The 20369-nt window shown below is 45.3% G+C and overlaps 2 protein-coding genes and 1 long non-coding RNA gene across 5 annotated transcripts in view; 1 reads left to right on the top strand and 2 right to left on the bottom strand.

The window, feature by feature from the left end:
* LOC147013523 (uncharacterized) overlaps nt 1-5075 on the bottom strand; it is an 86654-nt gene extending 81579 nt beyond the window's left edge. For both annotated transcript variants that reach the window (XR_015051350.1, XM_085855381.1), the window contains exon 1: nt 4866-5075. Coding sequence is in view for 1 of the 2 variants with exons in the window: in XM_085855381.1 (XP_085711507.1) it covers nt 4866-4940 (75 nt within the window). In the remaining variant the exon portion in view is untranslated. The remainder of the gene's footprint in view (nt 1-4865) is intronic.
* Nucleotides 5076-5244: 169 nt separating this feature from the next.
* On the top strand, nt 5245-6794 carry LOC147013522 (uncharacterized). The gene is made up of 3 exons (XR_015051351.1): nt 5245-5351; nt 6022-6120; nt 6394-6794. It is a non-coding gene; the product is annotated as an uncharacterized LOC147013522 (long non-coding RNA).
* Nucleotides 6795-16853: 10059 nt separating this feature from the next.
* Nucleotides 16854-20369, bottom strand: part of LOC147013521 (uncharacterized) — a 51476-nt gene continuing 47960 nt past the window's right edge. For both annotated transcript variants that reach the window (XM_085855380.1, XM_085855379.1), the window contains exon 6: nt 16854-17658. In XM_085855380.1, coding sequence (XP_085711506.1) covers nt 17506-17658 — 153 coding nt within the window. In that variant the 3' untranslated portion in view covers nt 16854-17505. The remainder of the gene's footprint in view (nt 17659-20369) is intronic.

Below are 20369 nucleotides of genomic sequence, written 5' to 3'. Positions count from 1 at the left end.
ATCCATTCCACGGACTCCATGAGGACTTACCCCTGCCCCATGAAGTCGGTCTAGCTAAGCTAACCCTTCCCCCTAACTCGTTTCCATCCTGTGCCCAGGTCAAGGGGGTCTTCCACCCCTTGCCCAGGAATCCTGTGCACCCGAAAGTGAGGCTTACTGTTTTTTTTTGTTTTTTTTTCCATGCGCAGCACCTGCGCGGCAACTCGCGCACTTTGCACCTGCCTGTGACGTCATGCAGCTGCACGTGTTCCTCGTCCCTCCTTGGACGGTACCATCCGGCCGGGATACCCCTCCTGCCGGATTCCAACCCCACGTGCAGCCATGGCGTCACCGTGCGCATAAAAAAAACCACAAGCCCCACGTCTCGAGGGGTTCCCCACGCGAACACATGTGCTCTGCCCGTTGGAGCTTAACACACACGATCGCGTGGAGAACCCGTCCGGTCCAAATCCATAATCCTGCCTAAACTTTGTCCGTCCGCGGGATCGGCAAATCCACCGCTGACGTTTCCGGACCGGGACTTCACTCTCGCAAGCGAGCACGTGGTGGTCTCGTGCGTTGCACAGCACGAACCTCGTGCTCACTGCTGGGTGAACCCGGCACGGTCCCCGAAACAACTGCAGCCGCTACTCGGCTTTCTTTCCTCCCATGTCGCCGTCGTCGCCATTCAACCCACGCACACCTGCGTGTTACGACGCACACAGTCCATTCCATCACATTCACACCGGGAGACGCGGCTGCGTGCTCCCGCATGCCGACCGACATCTCCCTTACATACCGCTCTCTCACACACACGGTCTCCCTTGCACACAGCGACCTTGCACACGGCCGTTCACCCACGCGTGCCTCACTACTCACACAAACCATACTACTTACACACGTGGGGGCACTCACCCGCGGTGCCTCATCCACACTCCGTGCCTCACTCACACACGCGGGGGCACTCACCCGCGGTACCTCACTCATACACACGGCGACACTCACACACGCGGTCTCTTCCACACACGGTGCCTCACCCACACACGCGGGGGCACTAACCCGCGGTTCCTCACTCACACTCCGTGCCTCATCCACACACGCGGGGGCACTCACCCGCGGTGCCTGATCCACACACCGTCCCTCACTCACACACGCGGGGGCACTCAACCGCGGTGCCTCATCCACACACGGCGTGCTGGGAAGCACGTACTCCGGCACCATCGCCACCACACCACTCACACACGGGGTCGCTTCCACACACGGGGACGCACTCACGCCTTGCACCACACACACAGGGACAACCACACTGGGGATTTGTGTCCCCACAAGGGTCTCCGGGGCCTCTATTCCCCCCAAGCTCTCCGTGCACCTGTCCACAGCACTCGTCCCCTCAACCTCGCAAAGCACGACCGAACTCACCTGGTCGTGACTCGCCTCAAGGGGGCATACTCCCTTCCCTCGTTCCTGGAGGAGGCCATCCAGGTGCTCGCACTGGGTCTCTACCCAGTCCGCCAGCTCACCCCCATTATCCTCCACTACCTCCGTGTGTGTGTGCGCGTCACTTACCCCGTCTTCATCGTGCAGTCTCTCCTCTATTTTTTCTGTCTCCCGTGTCTCTATACATTTATAAGTTTCTGTCGTCGTCACCTCGTGTCTCGTCTCACACGTTTTAGTCTCCCCATTTAATTTTTCCCTCTTGGTCACCGTCGATTCCTCTGTCACGACCCTCGCCCAACACGCCCCCCGAATTATTTTTTTACCCGTCTCCACCGCGGGCCTGTCAGCCGTTGCACCCCCTCCCAGCTCGTTTGCTCCCACACGTGGAGTCGCCATTCTTATCTCCCCGGTCACGGCCTTCATGCCCGCCTGCAGGCTTCGGCCCATGTTCTGCGTCTCACCCCGCAGCTTTTTCGTTTCTTCCTTCAATTGCTGTGTACTCGCATCGATCTTTTCGTTCATGCTTTTTATTTTCGCATTCATTTGTGCCAGCATGGTGAATAGCTGGGCCATGTCGGATGCACTCAGCTGAGCCGTTTCGGCAAGGGTTGGGGAAGGGTTTTGGTGGAGAGGGGGGGGAGGTGTCATACACCGCGGCCGCTGCCGCACCTATTTCGGGCTCTGGGTTCAGTTGGGCGAGTCCGTGTTCCTGCACAATCAACATTTCCTGCTCGGGGATTCCATCCTGGACCATGGATTCTACACATTCTACATCCATTTCTAATACCCCCGGCTCCCGCTCGCCTTGAGACGCCATCTTGCTTATCTTAAAGGGTTAATTTGAATCGCTCGTAATTTGGAGGGAATCGGGGGTCGCTTCTCTCACCCCTGGACCGATTCCCGTGAATTTAGCCGGAGACAGGAGAGCCCGTTTTCCCGTTCTCCGTTACCAGTGCCGTGAGGAGGGCGATGGGTTTGTATCGCACGACCTGACACCAGTGTTACAGATTCGCGCCCGCCGGCGTGCGGACGGCCACGTAACTCGAATCGCGGCACGTCGCCCACCGGACAGACAATCCAGTCGTGACCCTCTCGGACTAACGCCGGGAACCAGTCACGGGTGGACCTTTCGGTCTCACCGCGATCGAGCCAATCGGCCCCCGCGTGGGATAGGGTTGCTCGCCAAATTCGACCTACCTAAGTACCCACACGGAGGGTAGACCGGGCGATCGCACCTCGCCGCAGGTCGACTTCGGACACGGGCCACTTAAGCGACCCGTTCCGTACTATCGGGATAACCGAGCGGTGTTATTCGTCGACCTCGACGGTTCGATTAATTATCGGGCGTATTCAGTCCACTACCAACCCTTAACGTGAAGCAAGATGAGGATTCAATGAAAGAAATGACGAAGCGAAGCGGGAAACAGTTCAACACAAAGCACATTTATTCGCGATGAATGGAAAGCGCACATATACAATTCCACCAAAAGCACATAGAAAAGAAGAGAAACACAATGCAATTCCACCAAAAGCACATAGAAGGAAAAGAAACACAATGCAATTTTACACAAAAAGCAAATGCGACAATGCAGATCTAATACCGATTACGCGAGCACACGGCAACACTTATACAATTTTACTTCACAGACGGCGCCGACAACACATACCCAAAACCAAGAAAAAGAATACCCTCAAGGATGAGGCGGGCCTGAGGCCGAGACCGGGTCGGGCCTACCCATCTGGTGATGAGACGCGGAGCGGCGATGGTGCCTCAACTCCGCGGGCCTCGCGGACAGTGTCTGGTAGGGGGTGGGAAAAGGGGCCCCCTTGGTCGCACTATCTCAGCGCGGGGGGAAACAGGAGGGGGTTGCTGATGCTCGGGGTATAGAGGATTTCTACTCTGCCTCGAGTCCCGCGACGAGCGTCTCCACCTCGGCCAGGTCGCGCCGTCGGCCTCCCTGGTGTGCAGCTCCCTGCACGACGCGAGCACCCCCTCGTCTGCCCTCGCCGCCTCTCCACAGCTCCGTCCCCTTTGCTCCGACTCCAACGCACACGACGGCGACCAACTCCTTCTTGCTTCTTCTTCCCAACTCCACCGACTGCGAAGTCTTAACTCTCTCTCTTGACGAACGCGGTCACTTATATAAGCCCCGTGGCTTCGCTCTCTCATCTTTGACCCCCTGCCTTCGACCTTTCACCTCGCTCCCCATTGGCCCGAGAAAAAGTGGGCGTGAATGCTTTTTGATCCATAAATTTGCATATAGCGACCGCCCTCCAACGCCCTGGAGGCGGGGCCAAATCGCCCCTCGCTCACCGATTGGACGGAACAAAAGTGGGCGTGTGTCGTTTTTGATCCGTTTTTGGAGCTGAAAATCCGTGGTTTTGTACACGCTGTTCGGCGCGCGCCCTGCACGAGTCCAACACCGGTACCCACAAGCGGCGCAAGAACGGTGGCGATGCGACGGTTGCGAGGTGTGACGTGAAGCGGCGCCGCGGTGGGTGGTTGATGTTGTGGTTGGTGGTGGTAACAATGGCGGTTGGTCCAAAATAAAGATAGTAAAAGAAAAACGGCTATCCTGAAGAGTCGCAGCACGCATAAATGACATGTATTCCCACTAGACAACGGGTTTGGGCCTAACTACACATATACTTACCGAGATATCTCACCTAAGGGACCTGAATGGTGGTTTGCGAATTTGGTAACCACAACAATATTAATCGGACAAGTGCTTCCCAAGTTATGGCCATTTATTTACCAACCAATGACAAGACACGTTGCTGCGTCGGCATGGCCGATGGGGAAGAGATCCTCAGCCGCGTTCCCCATTACGAGTTACAACGTATGGACTTCCAGATCGTGATGACTTACTGTATTCTAACAAGTGAAATCCTTCAATACAGCGCGTGTGGTGAATCAAATGAGTACACTAATGTTAAAATATGCAATTTATGCTTTTTCAGTTGAAAAACAATTAAAAAGCATACTTAATATTTCAAAATGTAAAAATCTTGTTATTATTGTGATAAGCACCTTTATATATCACATAAGGAATGAAATCGTTCGATACAGCGTGGCACGAGGCCGCAAAAGAATGATAGCATAAGAAGAACGTATTAGAAGTTTACCGATTTCTTGATATTCATCACAAATTCAGGTCCAGCCTTGTAGACCATTGCAGTTGGAAAAGGGCTGAACATCACATTGAGTGCGTGCTTCGCGATGCGGCACCCCCGCGTGACCAGGACAGCCGTTCACAGTGAGATCACATTCCCACGGAAATCAAATTTTCACAAATATTGATGAAGACTCGCAGATAAAGAAAATGTCGAAAGCTGTCAAGAAAGCTTTTTAACGTTGATCAAAAAAATAAAATCCTACAAATTAAAATAAGGAGAAAAATATTATTATTAATGACGCAGTGAAGTGATTCGGGTTATGAAACAGATACCTGTGTGTTGCAAGTGGATCCGAGGAGAAGAATTCCTTCCGTTCCTCCACGTTTCAACCAATCAAAACGACGCATCGCCTTTCCTCCTTGGTCATTACCTTCTGTCAGAGGTTATCGCCGCCTCTCCACTACTTTGACCAATCCAGAGCTTGTCAGAATTCAGCACGAGGTACATCGCCGAACGTGATTGGTCCAATGGTATCACGTGCCGCTGAGGATTGGCGATGCAGCATGAGGTACATCACGAACATAATTGGTCCAGTCCTGTTTGCTGGAATCCTCGTGCATAACACCGCCCACACAACACACGTGGTGTCCTTTGACCAATCAGGAGCAGTGCAGTTGCAGTATCGTTTCCTTCAGCTCGATTGGTCTTGTCCTGCTCGTGATGTTTTCGTTTTTTTTTTTCGTTCTTGTCGAATCTGTGAGGAGATTATTTTTTCGATATTGTTGAATCTGTGAGGAGATTATTTTTTCGTTGTTGTTGTAAGTAAATTTCAACTACTAATGCATGACGAAACACTTGTTTATGGCTAATATTAAAGAGAATGATGGCATAAGAAGAACTTAGCTTTCAGCGTTCGGCGCGAAATGCTATGGTGGGCGGAAATGACGTCTTTCGTTCGTTCGTACATGAGAGGGAAGCGTTTCTTTCCGTCAAGCAATAAATTCAATGGTTTTCACATACATAACACATTAGTTTCACAAATTTCCATTGAAATACTTGGGTATTTCCGTCAATTGTCGCCATTTCCGTCTAGGTTACGCACTGCATCTACCAGACGGCCATCTGGCTGTCTTGAGGCACGTGGGGGGGGGGGGACACCGGAGACGTGGTCAACGTGGTAGATACCGGGGACATTTCAAACTCGGTGCAATTGTATACAGTGCACGCGCTGTAATAATTTCTCGATTTCTTCTGCGCATTTATAGAAAAACACAATGCCTCAATCCAGTCGTCATTTACGAGAGCGAAGGAACGGACTGTGTATTTGTTTGAGTTTTTTTTTTTTTTTTGCACGTATGTTTTTTTTGTTTTTTCCTCTTCTCTTCTCTTTGTGTTTTTCCTTGCGATGACATTGCGAAAAGGCAAAATACCTTGGCGCTAATTGAATAATTGGCCATTAAAACTAATAATTTATCAAAACGTTGGCAGATACAGCAGCCTCCGCATTCTTTCCCTGGACAAGGAAACAAAGAAGAAGCGACGTTTCCTCAGCAATGTTGTTTATGAAGAGGTGCTAACGAGATAAAGGTGTATACATGTGGACAATTTTTATTATTATTTATTTATTGAAGAAAAATTGTTCCGAAAATAATTCATCAAAAAAAGTGCACAACTTTTTTTTGTTTCCAATTGTCAAAACGCTGTGGCCTTTGGAAGTGTTAAGGAATTCAGCTCTACTCAACATGCTTGCTAACGAAATACATCTCATTTTGGTGGTATGCTTTGCAACCTATTTTTTTTTAACTATTTTAAAACTAAAATAATTCGAACATGGAATACCTAATGACACTGTACTTTCAGGTCTCCTACAAATCCTACCCTGTCGCCTCACCATGGCGTAGGAGTGGCAATGGTCAATGGCAGCAAATGTCATGGCAAGCAAAGACAGGGAGGTAAACTTGATTTTAATTTGAATTTTAATTAACTCTGTGTGTGGAAGTATCACAGCAGTTGTTACTTCAATGAAAGCGATAATTCATGGAAATGCATGTGAACATTCCGTACGGGCACGCACTTCTTCCGGATAGTGATGACTTACTGTATTCTAATAATTTCTCGATTTCTTATGCGCATTTCTAGATACACACAATGCCCCAATCCAGTTGTCGTTTACGAGAGCGAAGGAATGGCCTGTGGTTGTCTGAAAAAATAAAAATTTGCACGTACGACCACACACGTACGGGCACGCGAGAGCAAAGGAACGGCCTGTGTATTTGTTGTTTCTGGCACGCGGTTTGAAGTTGTTTTTTTTTGCATGTACGGCCACGCACGTACGGCCACGCACGTACGGCCATACACTAGTTATCAAAATTCTCCCTGATTGCATCCCTCACGTAATGTCTTTAATCGCATCTCTGACATTAATTTTATTAAATCCCAGTTTGCAATGTATGTTCATGTTCCATCAACCGTCCTTTTTCTCCAACTTCAGTGCCATTTCACTCCACCTACTTAAATCTACCTCCTCCTACCACCTCACCTGTTGTCCCTTCTCCTTACCCCTTCCATCTTTGCCCCTCATCCTACCTCCAGTATTGGCACCTCTTCACTGTCTTCTGCTTCAGTATCAGCTCCTCCTCTGTTGTCCCAAACTGTTCCGACATCTGTGGACTCCATTCGAACCGAACAGATATCTCACTCTCTCAATCAGTACACTCATCACCACAAACATGCTCCTTCCTTCCTCTCAGCACACCTCCCCCTCTTCCCAACCCTTCAAATTTTGTACCTCCCCCTGCCCACTCCCTTCTTCACCATATCTCTACCAAGTCTCATCCTTACACTTTCCCCACCTCTCCCATCACCCTTCTGCACCTTGGCCATGCCTGCTCTCATCATCTCCCCTCCCTCTCAAAGCAACCATCACACTCTTCCCCCTCCATGCTTCCCTCTCATCTTTCTCAACCCAATTTGACAAGTGTAATGCTTAATCCGGTCAGTATGAAAAAAATTCTCTGAAATTGTTGGTCTGATTGACACTAATTTTTCCATAATAGGTGTGCCTCCTGTATAATTTTTTAGTCAAATTTATGATGTCATACGTCACATGGTACAGGCGCAATCTTAGAAAAACCAAAAAACTTTGCACCTCTATATTTCCGAAACCGCTCCATGGAAAAAAAAAATACTCATGGCTCCTCGTCAAGTACTCCCCATGGGGAATAAGATTTGTTAATGATGATGTCTATCAGTGCCTTCTTCATGACGTCAGAATTTGACATGTGCAATGCTTGATCCGGTCAGTATGAAAAAAATTTTTATCTGCAATTGTTGAATCTGCTAACTGATCAATGCAAAACTTTAACTAATTGATCAACTACCCATGGGAAATATAGTTTGATAAAAGTGACCTTTGGGCACTGGTCTGGCACCATATTGGATCAAAAAACAAAAAAACCTTGAAAAAAACAGAAGAGTTGTCTTGTACCTTCACAAGTCCTTCACAGAAGATCAGTCCTTCACAAGACTGTGCAAGGAAAGTATTTGATGAATCCATCCATCCATTGGGACCATACGCTGTACAGAGCTTGGTGCTGCCAAAGCAGCCTCCTGGGCTATTGGGCACAATCCTGGACTGTGATTGGAATTATGCTCTTTGGAATGAAAATATAGAGAGATTGAGTTCATAAGAAGATGGAGGAAATTGGAAGAGGAAAAGGCGTGGTTTCCCTGATCGGAATGGAAGGCTGTGACGTTCATCCATCGCCCGTGGGCGATTTATAACAGCTGGAGAAGACTGCTTGAGTTACCTCCGAGACGGGACTTACTATTTATCCTTCGGGAGAATTCTTCTTCAATTGTCTCACAAAAGATTGAGGAGAACTTGCGTGCCATTGCGATCTGAAGTGGCATAATTACAGCCCGTGCGCTGTATACAATTGCACCGAGTTTGAAATGTCCCCGGTGTCTACCACGTCTCCGGTGTCTCCAGTCCCCCCCCCCCCACGTGCCTCAAGACAGCCAATGACGGCCGTCCGGTAGATGGCAGTGCGTAACCGAGACGGAAATGGTGACAATTGATGGAAATACCCAAGTATTTCAATGGAAATTTGTGAAACTAATGTGTTATATATGTGAAAACCATTTAATTTATTGCTTGACGGAAAAAAACCAAGAAACGCGCCCCTCTCATGTACGAACGAACGAAAGACGTCATTTCCGCCCACCATCGCATTTCGCGCCAAAAGACGTCATTTCCGCCCACCATCGCATTTCGCGTCGAACGTCGAACGCTGAAAACTAAGTTCTTATGCTATCATTCTTTTGCGGCCTCCTGCCATGCTGTGTCAAACGATTTCATTCCTTCTGTTATATATAAAGGTGCTTATCACAATAATAACAAGATTTTTACATTTCAAATATTAAGTACGCTTTTTAATTGTTTTTCAAATGAAAAAGCATAAATTGCATATTTTAACATTAGTGTACTCATTTGCTTCACCACACGCGCTGTATTGAAGGATTTCTTGTTTTCATGTTATAATATGTAAATATTTTCGAGCTCGGGGGTTTTCCAGAATCAGGTGCAACCGGAAGAGAGATGAGCGGGTTGTTCGGTCGTGGGTGGAATAAAGGATTGACTTGGATTCTGAAAGCCTCAGACGTCTCTTCCTTCCATACAAAAGATCCACCTGCTTGGGCACAAACGGCATGGTTTTGGCGCGAACGACCGCCATTTGTTGATGTCTATCAGATGCATTCCACTCTACAGAGTTCTTCTGTGCCCGGTGTTGTGTTGAAAAGGTAAACCCTTATCGTGGAGTTTTGCTGGAAATGATTCTTCCCTTGATGTTGGCACCTTCATTTGGCTCATGTGTAAAGAGCTCTTCTTTGCCTTTGTGGTACTTTGCACGTCTCACGTTGCCTTACAACGGGTTGTAAGGCAACGTGACACGGGTTGGTGTAGCTCGCTCATATGAAGAGCCTGGAGTATATTTCTTCTTTGATCCTCCATCAACAGTCCTGCCTTTGGCCTTGCCAGGTTCCAGAGGGCTATTCAACAAGGAACCTTGGCAACTTACCATTTCCTTGTGGTATTTGAACTCCTTTCAGACATATTCCCCTCACATATATGTTCACGACTTCGACCGCTGGCCAATGCTGATGCAGTGCTCCCTGTTACTCATTTCGGAAGGAAGGATGACAGACTGTCAACCCGCCTGGTGTTAATTCAACAGAAGGAAAGGGCCTTGAATTTTCCTCTGCCTGTGGAACCATCTTTCAGATCCTCTTCAATCTCATTCTTCCCTCCAGGTCTTCAAGACAGTTGTTCAACACCATCCCAGAGTGTTCCCAATCCAAAACCATGATTTTTTTCACCCCTCGTTAACCCTCCCCACCCGACCCCAATCCCTCTTCCTTCCAACTTTCTAGTTTTCCCTCTTAAAAGTTTCCTTCTGTATTCATCTTGTCCACCCTGTGCATCCTCTCTTGCACTCCATTGCTGCCCACAACCATTGTTTGTCCAAGTCTGCCTCTATCTTGGCCTACCACTCTGCTGTTCGTGTTACCCCTCTCTCTCCACTGTTCCTTTTTGTCCTGTTGTGTCCTGCTCTATTCAGTGTACTAGTACTAGCTCTTCCATGAGCCTCGACAACATATACAAAAAAAATTAAGAATCTGAATTTACCTGTTGCCACTTCTGAACTTTTTGGGATACTTGGCTAAGCTACCCATTTTAAACACATGGCCACCATCGACATAATTGTACATTTGACAAGCTGCAAATTGTCAAAAAGTTCATTCAAAATAGCTCAATGTTGGTAAGGATGTGCGAGGGAAGTATAAGTCTATTAAAGAAATACAGCAATTGTGGTTCAGGTTCCCATTTTATGAAAATGCATAAAATCACATGAAAATCTTAAAATCTGATTATCAAAGGCTTTGAAATATGTATAAACATCTTACCATATCATTTGAGTCATTTTGGGGGTCCTTTTTTCAAGTATGGATAAGGTGTCCAAACCAAAAATATTGCATTGATACAGGTAGTGGACAAGAAAAACATGTAAACAAAAAAAAATGAAGGAAACCAAACAACTGCTTCCACACAGGTGTGACCCATGTGTTAGTTTTGCAAATAACATCCCAGCATGCTTAGGGTCATGTACGAAAATGCTGCACATGCCTGGTTCCAAGAATTATAGCCACCCTGGCTGCAAGAGGAGACCCACCCCCCCTCCCCCAATGCCCCCACACACAGAGCACGTGTGGTCACCCAATGGTTTGATGATCACCCAATGGTCACCCAGGCCGTACTAGCTGCACGTGGTGGTCCAACACCCGATTAAGTGACTATACATTCGTGTTTCCATTTTTTGGCCACGACCTGTATAATCGGCCAGATGATTAATCTGTTCATATCTGCTTTGATATGGTTATATTTGGAAAAAGGGACTTTTGCATATTATAGTGAAATCAACTCTAAAAATGCAATTATCAAGATTGGTCTTGTGTGGATTAAGTGAACTTTGGCCCAAAAGGAATCCTAATATACAAAGTGGTCATTCTGACGACCAATAAATGGCAAGTCATGTAAAAGTGGCTGCCACACATTTTAAATGATTATATGATAAATGAACTCTACTCCTGGTGACGTGACTAAAACTTAAAAAGACTTAATTTCATATATTTTCTCATAAAATAAAGTACTGGAGAGTAATATTTTCCTGTATAAAGAACATAAAAATGAAACTTCAACCAAGTAAATGAAAGTTTAAAAAAATGATTGATTGATTGATTGATTGATTGATTGATTGAATACATACATAAGTAAAACCCCCACACCCCCGAAAAAAAGACTTTAAAATGGTGTTAATGCGGGACTTTGTTCCTCCCATGACGAAGCCAGAATGCTAATGGCATTTCCCTGCTGAACGGCCAAACTCAATCACTGCTGAAACCAGACCAGTTTCTTTATATCGCCAGTGGATGCAACGAGCCTTCTACTGATGTCATTAATGATGTTGGACGTAGATCGGCCATACACTCCAGTTGTTATGATGTTGATTAGTTCAAATAAATATGAGGCTGAGGCCCGCTTATTTATTGAGTTTCAGAACTTCTGCATCAGTGGCAGCCACTCCAGCTGTCAAGGCTGTATTGTACATGTGTGATTTGGTGAAAGTGTCGACACAGGTGTAATTCCAGGTTAGGCTTTTCCCATTCTTGTATGGGATGATGGGACAGCCATCCAGGCGGGTGTTTTCACCAAGGTCTACACCAAGGGGTTCCAGGCCAGATGGTATCCCTGTCCCATAAAGGGTACATTTGACCACATCATTTAGGGCCGTATGTCTAAAAGATTGGCCGGCATTGAAACGGCACGACAGACCATGGTGTCCAAGTGTATTCGTCATACTGCTGCATCAACATTTATGCTGCCCACAAACTGATGCTCCAACTCATAGTGCAACCACAATCCATAAAGACTCAGGGTCAAGCTGTGTTCCCAAAGAGGGAACTGGGTCTGCAGGAAGCCACATCCTGCTTTCTTTTGTGGCTGCGGTCAAAAGATGGGCTCTGGTGACCTGATCCGCACTGTTCAACAGGCTGCCAAAAGAAACTCTTGCCGCCTCAACGTCCCATTATTTTTGGGTAAGTCGGGGCAGGCGTTCAGGTTTGCAAACACTGATATGGGCTGAACTCCCCCATTTGTGCCAAACTGCTTATGTGGGACAGAACGGCTTTGACTAAGGGGTGGACTGCCAACAATAAGATGAAGCCAGGGATAGCGATATCAATAGCCCTCCCTGAAACCCAGACCTCCCTACTTAACTGGGAGCATAACCTGTGCATCCAAGCAGAATCATTGAAAGCAACATTGGAGATTTTTTCGAACGGTTTTGCAAATGGTGCGGTCAAAAGCTCCGAGCTCTGCACTATTCAGGTAGGAAGGAGACGCACGCAAGATATACAGGAGCTTGAGCAGGGCAAAACAGTTTTTGAGGAGCACAAATGCTTTGTGTGCATAAAATTGCTCCAGATGGCCTGTCATACAGATAAAGTCGTCGTGCTTCTCAATAATAGCTTTGGGTGAAGGCCTTGGGGACATCAAAGCACCAAGAAGAGTACAGTCATTGATCACAACTTAATATCAGGGAGCACTGCTTTAAATATGGCCTCGGTAAGTTGACAGTCATCCAGCGATGCATGGTTGAGGATGCTCAACTCGTACTTGCCACCATTGAACCTCGAGGCCAATGTCGGTCAACCGGGCAATGACATTCTGGAGGTCAGCCAGCACTTTAGCAGGTTCATCTCCAGATGATGCATCAAGGTACCATATATTGAACTTTGACTGAACCCCTCTGGCTATTGGGGTGATGCCCAGGGAAAAAAGACCTGGCCCGAAGGGGTCACCCTGTTGAATGCCAGTTGCTGAATAAATGGCATCGTTTCCATAGAACAAATCAGAAGGCCTGGCGTATGCCTACCAAATGAGCGGATAGATACTGGGGTGGATCTTTGTATTTCAGACAAAAAAAGTCACGCCTCAAGCAATTAAATACATTACGCTTGTCAATCTTAAGAAAGACACGATTTGGAGGCAGATTTGTAAGATAAAGTCTGGCAGCATGGGCAGCTGTTTCACACCCACCTTCACGTGAATAGCTCAACTGGACAGGATGTAGCTCAGCCCCGAGATCTTCAGAAAAAAATTGCATTGCGGCTTTGGTCGCGAGATGGCACAAAGTATTGCCCACAGCGATTGGACGAACGCCATTTCCTTCTTGGTTAGAGCAAATATATTTGAACCAAAAAAAATCCGGATGCATGGCTTCGGAAACCTCACCTCGCAGAATCTTGTAATGAACCGGGTAAGAGAAGAGAGTAAGCGGGCCCCCGTAACAGCAGATTCTTTGCCCAAAAGAGCCTGAAGATGTCCTGGTCTGAGCCCACCGAGGCCCGCAGCCGACCAAGATGGAAAAAGGTTGACCATGATTTGAACGAACCACCAGAGTGGCTTATTCACCATCTGGCGCGGCCGGGAGGTTGATGTCAAGCAGGGCAGCCGGGTGTTTTGGCTTTTTTCATAGTTCGAGCAATCACAGGAAAGGAAATATCACACTGTTTCAGCTTCCATCAAAAAAAATCTGCACTCAGGCTCTCAGCAGATGCTGCCTGAAGGTGTTGGGTGTCGGTGGAAGTTTCTCCCCCTCAGCCATCTTATTGCTGAACAGATGTCAACAAGTTGTCTGGGGTGTACGAACACCTTTATAACAGCTTGAAGCCACAAATTTCGAAGGGGCTTGTCCGACCATGTTTGACAGCTGTGTTTGCCCAAATTCTTGAAATCCTCGAACATGTGTTTGTCATCCACAGTGTTTAATGCCAGATAAAGATTTCACCATGTCCTCTTTTCTCATCCAGCAAATTTCTCAATCGTATCACAGCCAGTTTAAGCAGGCCAGCCCAACAATCCTGCTGCATTATCATGTCCACTGTAACTGCACAGCCAAGTGATGTAATATGTCTTATCCTGACAAACTAAACATATATGTGCAAGAAGAGATGGGATGTATTGTAACAGCAGGATTAGTACATCGGTATCTGGGCTACAAATGTGAATTGTGATCTCGAGACGATGAGTGATCTGCAAAGTGTCGCTTTGCAGATCCACTGTCCACTTTGCAGATCACTCATCGTCTCAGTTTAACACGAGTAATCAGCATTGTATCAGCCTTGTCATGATTAATCATCAGGGTCATCATGAGCTTTACTTTTTCTTGAAAGTGTTTGTATGCATGGCACTCGTATGAACAATGTTGTATATGAAGACTGCGATGAATGTTTTCTTCTGGTCTTTGAAGGTCTCCAGAAACACATCTGCTTGGAACATTCAAACTTAGTGGATTCATTCACTGCATACTCTGTTGCTGCTACATCTTTGTTTCTCTTTTCTCTTGTTGTGGACTTCCTTGAATCCTCACTGTAATTGGGAATATTACTTTTTAAACAATTTTCCTTTTCTTTTACTGTACTCACTGATTTTTACCCATGTACTCACTGCCTTTTTATATACTCAATTCCTTATATTCATTTCTTTGTATTCAAAAAGTATATAATCACATTCTTACTCGGACCTATAACCGAATGTTTTATCTCCCACCTCTCCTCTACTCCCCTTCCTGTCTTCTTTTAGTATTTTGTTTGACCAGTAAAATGCCTTTATCATGTGAAACCAATCTTCCTAAGGCCAGCTGTAGGTCATCATTCATTCTCTCTCTCTCTCTCTCTCTCTCTCTCTCTCTCTCTCTCTCTCTCTCTCTCTCTCTCTCTCTCTCTCTCTGTGTCTCTGTCTCTCTCTCTCTCTCTCTCTCTCTCTCTCTCTCTCTCTCTGTGTCTCTCTGTGTCTCTCTGTGTCTCTCTGTGTCTCTCTGTGTCTCTCTGTGTCTCTCACTCTCTCTCTCTCTCTCTCTCTCTCTCTCTCTCTCTCTCTCTCTCTCTCTCTCTCTCTCTCTCTCTCTCTCTCTCTCTCTCTCTCTCTCTCTCTCTCTCTCTCTCTCTCTCTCTCTCTCTCTCTCTCTCTCTCTCTCTCTCTCTCTCTCTCTCTCTCTCTCTCTCTCTCTCTCTCTCTCTCTCTCTCTCTCTCTCTCTGTTCTCCCAGAACCCTCCACTCCTACCAAAGCATATATGTATATATATATATATATATATATATATATATATATATATATATATATATATATCAGGAAATGTAAGCTAAGTTTAGTGCAAATCATTGTGGATGTTTACATCTCAGTGTTTTGGACTCCGTGGTACCACGCAATAAATGTTCTTTGATCAAATGTACTTTTCCTTGTGGACAGTGGATTATTTGTGTATTGCAAATCGAGTCATAGTATTTGCGCTTTAAACAGAGTCGGTTAAGACAACAAATTCCACAACACTGCATGGATCAAAGATGGACCATATTTCGTCATACATGCCAGTCTTTTGTTCAATTAAAAGTTGGAATACCCTGTTCAGATCACACATTGTTTTTATCTTTGTTCTGTGAAGAAATAGGTGCACTATGATCATTCCATACATTATGATGCAATTTAATGGAGTTTCAGACGGATGCTCTGTTATTGGCAAAGTATGAGGAAATGGTTGGCTGTGGTCATCGATCAGCAATTTCAAATATTCCCTGCAATCTTCACCCATCCCAATTTCTGAAGAGTCAAGTGATGTGGTGATAGAACCGGTGCTCCAGTCATCATCTGCTTATTTGTCAATTGTACACTGGGTGTTTGGCATCCTTTGAAGGTGTTCTGTCCCAAGTTTAAAGCTGCCTTGCAATTTCACTCTCATCAATGCACGGGCACAATGAATCTCCTTGAAACAAACTCCTGGGATATGACACAAGTTCAAAGTTTTTGATGGCTTCCTTTTCTCGATGGTGCGATAGGACCACAAAACAACCAGATAATCGGCCAAGTAAATCTCTTTCCTGCTTCAGGTAGCTGACAGACTCATTTGCCACTGTCTTTTTGGCTTTGAGATTAGGTTTTGCAAAACATGGCAAGTTGTTCCTGCTAACATTCTCCCATAGCAAGTGGTCTGTTTTTCATATGCTTTTCCACAAAGCCTCGACACAACTACTTTTCTTTAACATCCACATTCAGAATTATCCTTCAAATTTGCAGGTATAGTTCTCGTCCTTCATATATTGATCACAAAGTTCTCCTATTTGAAACGATCACGTAGTCTGACAACCAGCTTGTGGCATGAAATGCCAAGTAAATGTGTCCACCAGTCATTCAAAAAATGGACCTCAATGGCTACTGAATCCATGCTATAAGTGAAGTTTATGAAACTCCTTTTGGTTATTTAATAAACATGTTAACACATTGTCCCCCATCATGGGAGACGATTGTTACTATTTCTTCCGCTGAAAAAGATAATTGGGATTTTATCTGATTTGGGATCCGTCTGGAAAATGGGCACCAAATCCAAACTTGACATACGAATGAAAGGGTGATATAGGATACTAATTTGTGTCCCTCGACCATTTTTACTTGCTGTTGGCCACTTGACAGCCAGTTTGTACTTTTATGTCAGGTAGCCATTTTGAATAAATGGGTACCTCAACCAGGTTTCCCTAAAGATTGAGCGTTGGCATCATAAATATTCTGATTTCATGCCTCAAGATGGTTTAGTAACTTTTCAGATCGGTTTTAATAATTAGCAATCACCTGACCCCTTTTCAAACACAAGGAACCCCACTGAAAGAGAAAGCCCAACGACGACAGCATTCAGTCGCTCATGTGTGATTATTTTTTTCTGCAAGTTTATTATCCCTGCACATCATACTTTGAAAGAAGAATACACGAGTGCATGTTGCTGTAAATACTGATATATGATTTCCACTTTAACCCCAGCAGTCACTGCAATCACTATCGAGACTCTTCGAAGCACAACCCCACCATATCCTCACTGTGCAACTCCTATCCTAATGATGAGGAGCCACTCTCCAACAAGGTACAAATCTCCTTCATCGTGATGTATGTTGATCATGAAATTATCACAATCAATATACATCATACAACACAAGTTCTTCATCAAATGAAGCACATAGTAACATCATGGATCTAGACTTTGACCACCCTGCGAGCTGCCAGGTTACAAACTGAACCCATCAAAGATATATTTTTTAAAATCCTATGGCGTAGGTATGTACCTCTTCCCCAAAATTTTATTAAAATGCTTGTATATAATTGAACTTGGGATAACAGACATGTATAGTGGTACATTAAAGACCCCACACACACCACCCACAATTTTAGCAATTTTTGCAAATGAAACAAGTTTTCATAAAACAACTAGCAAAGTAAAGAGAAGAGAAACGAAAAATATGATCCAAACGTTTAGCTGTAAAGCAAGGAGATGAACCACTCATGTCGACGTGATGTAGCCAAGCACACCCTACTTTGTCTGCAGCGACGCGTCGACAATTTCCACTCCGCCCTTTATTTCAATACAGTTTATCTTGTACGGTGGAATGTCGTGTTTGAATCTCCCAATTTCTTTTTCCTCATGAAGGATCACAATTGCATCGTGTTCACAAACGAACTTGAGCTGTGAAACAAAGATAAACAACAAAAGAGTGAATGTAACATCTCGTTGTAGATCAACCAAGAAACACACTTTTTGTTTCGAGATTCCTGATGTCACAACACATACGAAGCAGAAAATCGTCCATTTTTTATCATAAGCCCACACTTGAGTGACGTACAAATATCCTATGAAAAGTAATGGGACACTTGAACCACATTATAGACATCTGTGTAAGGCCATCAAATGATCTTGTAGGGCCTCTTGTACCTTAATCATGTTGTGGAAATTTATACGAAGAGCCTGAGTGTCCATTAGAGGATACTCAGCAACATGTTCTGTCTGTCCGTTTCTCTTCACCTGCACGACAGCTGAGGATCTCGGATGCCATCAAAACATGTACGGATTTTTCACTTTTCTCGAACATCTACTCAGTTTTTTTTTTGAAGATAGAGGTGGTGTTCTTTCAAAATAACATCAGTGTTCTGTCTAACAATCAGTGGTGCGGTCCTTTTACATATCCAAGTAGTTTTCAATGGTCTGAAACATCTGATTGATCCTTTACAATCGACAGGGATAGTGTTGTGTTTAGCCATACACCTCGTTCTGATGTTCCCCACACTTGGAAGTTGGGATGGCGAGGATTTCCTCCTGATGGAAGTGCTCGTTTTCTGGAAGCCAATTATCAATCCTCTTCAAAACATTAATTATATTATATGTGAGACATGTTTTGAAAACAGAGCAGTGAGGTCATTCTTTGACTATTTGTACTGTGGGTTATCCCCACCCCATCCCTCCAAAACTCCCATCATCCCTAATACACTAAAACCTAAATTATTTTGCATCTTTAACCAATATGAGTGGAATCGTTGATGGTCAATCGTGAATGTTATGTTTAAAAGTCAAATTCATGGTGATAGTTGAACCACTCTCCAATCATGCAAATGAAGCACACTACCCATTCCTCTCACAAGCTTTCAACTCACAACCGTTGTAGTGAACACGACGGGTCACCACTGTGGCCTTAACTATCAAATTCAACTTGTAAATGCTAAACGAACACCTAAACCATGTTTTATCAGCAATTTACGTTGAGCTTATTTCCCCGAGCAGTCACAATCACTCTGTTGTGCTGATAGTGAAGCATGTTTTAACATCGACAGCAACTTAACTTTATTGTGTATGGTTTTGGCATTTGCGATTGGTCATTGGTGAACCAATCACTGGTGTAAGTTACGCAAACCACTGATTGGATTTCCCTGCCTTTCTGCCAAACGGCAAAGTATACATCATATTGAAATGCCAATCTAGACAATATTTCTCATTCTCCATGTACTGCAGCACTCACAACTCCCAAACCCCAGGAATACCTCTGGCTATGATGTCCCCTCTGCTACCATCTCATGCTTATCTGGGTGTTGTAACATTCTCCAAACAATGACGACTCCATCTACATCTCTCTCACTCTCTCTCTCTCAGACGAAATGGATGAACTTTTAACCACTTATCCCACCTCCCTCTTCCTCAAATGTGGGAATTTCAAGTGTCACCATGCCAACTGACTGGGTGTTGGTAACTCTTTCACCAGCCATGGCATTTCTGCAAATGACTTAAGTGATTGCATAGGACTTACTTAATCTGTGAACTTTTTGACCCAGATTTCTGTCAATGGCAAATACCTCCTTCTGGATTTGGTGATGACAAACTTCTCTGACAGTGAATATTGCTTTTCCTCACCCCAATTTGTTCATCTGATCATGTGATTGTCAACGTCAACATCTTTTTGGCCATTTTCAGAGAATGGCCTCAGCACCAGCTCGTCTGGCAGTTCACTCAGGCAGAGTGGCAAGGACTGCAAGACTGGTCTCCTATATGTGCCACCCTTGATATTAATTCAGCCTGGGAATTCTTCCAGAAACATGCTCTCCCTTCCACACAGATTAATCCCATCTCATCTTCAGTTATTTTACCCATCCTCCTACCCATGGTACACTGAATGCTGTGGTGAGACAGTTGTCCTGAAACAACTTGCATTCTCCACCTGGAAGGCACATCTGGCCAAAGGCAACCACAGATCATTCCACAAAGCCTGCAACAAGTATATGTCCACTCTTGCAAGAGCCAGAAAACAATATCTATCCAACCTTAAGATTGAACTTTCAAGCTTGTCTCCCTCCACTAAAACCTGGTGACAGCTTGTTAATTTTGTCTGTGGAGGATGCTCCCTTTCAATCCCTTCCCTCTCTTCAAAAGGCACCATAGCAGACTCCACTTGTGAGCAGGCTGAATGCCTCTATTCTGTGTTTGCGTCCAAATCTTGTGTCCCCAACCCCTCCCCCCTTTCTTTCTCTTTCTGTACTCACCCTTCCCAGTTACTTCTAACTGGTCATGCACTGGATTTTTGCACCTGAGAAGGTAGAGAAGTTTCTGACAACACTTGACTCTGCCACTGCAACTGGACCGGATGGCATCATGTGTCCTATAAAACCTGCTCAGCTGCTCTTGGACTTCTTCTCTCTGCCCTTTCACGCTGTCATTTACCCTCAGTCCTCTTCCATCTGCTTGGAAGTCAGCGAACATCACTGCATCACACAACTAGATGGGCACTCTTCTGTGTCGCGATGTTGTCAGATTGTTACATTGTTACATTATTATTTGTTTTACTTGTAACATGTTTTTATTTAAATCCCTGAACCCAGAATCAAAATATTAAGTAATTCTGGCTGCCAGACCAT

The sequence above is a fragment of the Eptatretus burgeri genome, chromosome 14 (genome assembly GCF_056783735.1).
Source record: "Eptatretus burgeri isolate ZD-2024b chromosome 14, Ebu_testis_v1, whole genome shotgun sequence".
In the NCBI taxonomy this organism is placed as follows: Eukaryota; Metazoa; Chordata; class Myxini; order Myxiniformes; family Myxinidae; genus Eptatretus; species Eptatretus burgeri.
The sequence above is the reverse complement of the archived record's forward strand: the minus strand, read 5'-3'. Positions and strand labels throughout refer to the sequence as shown.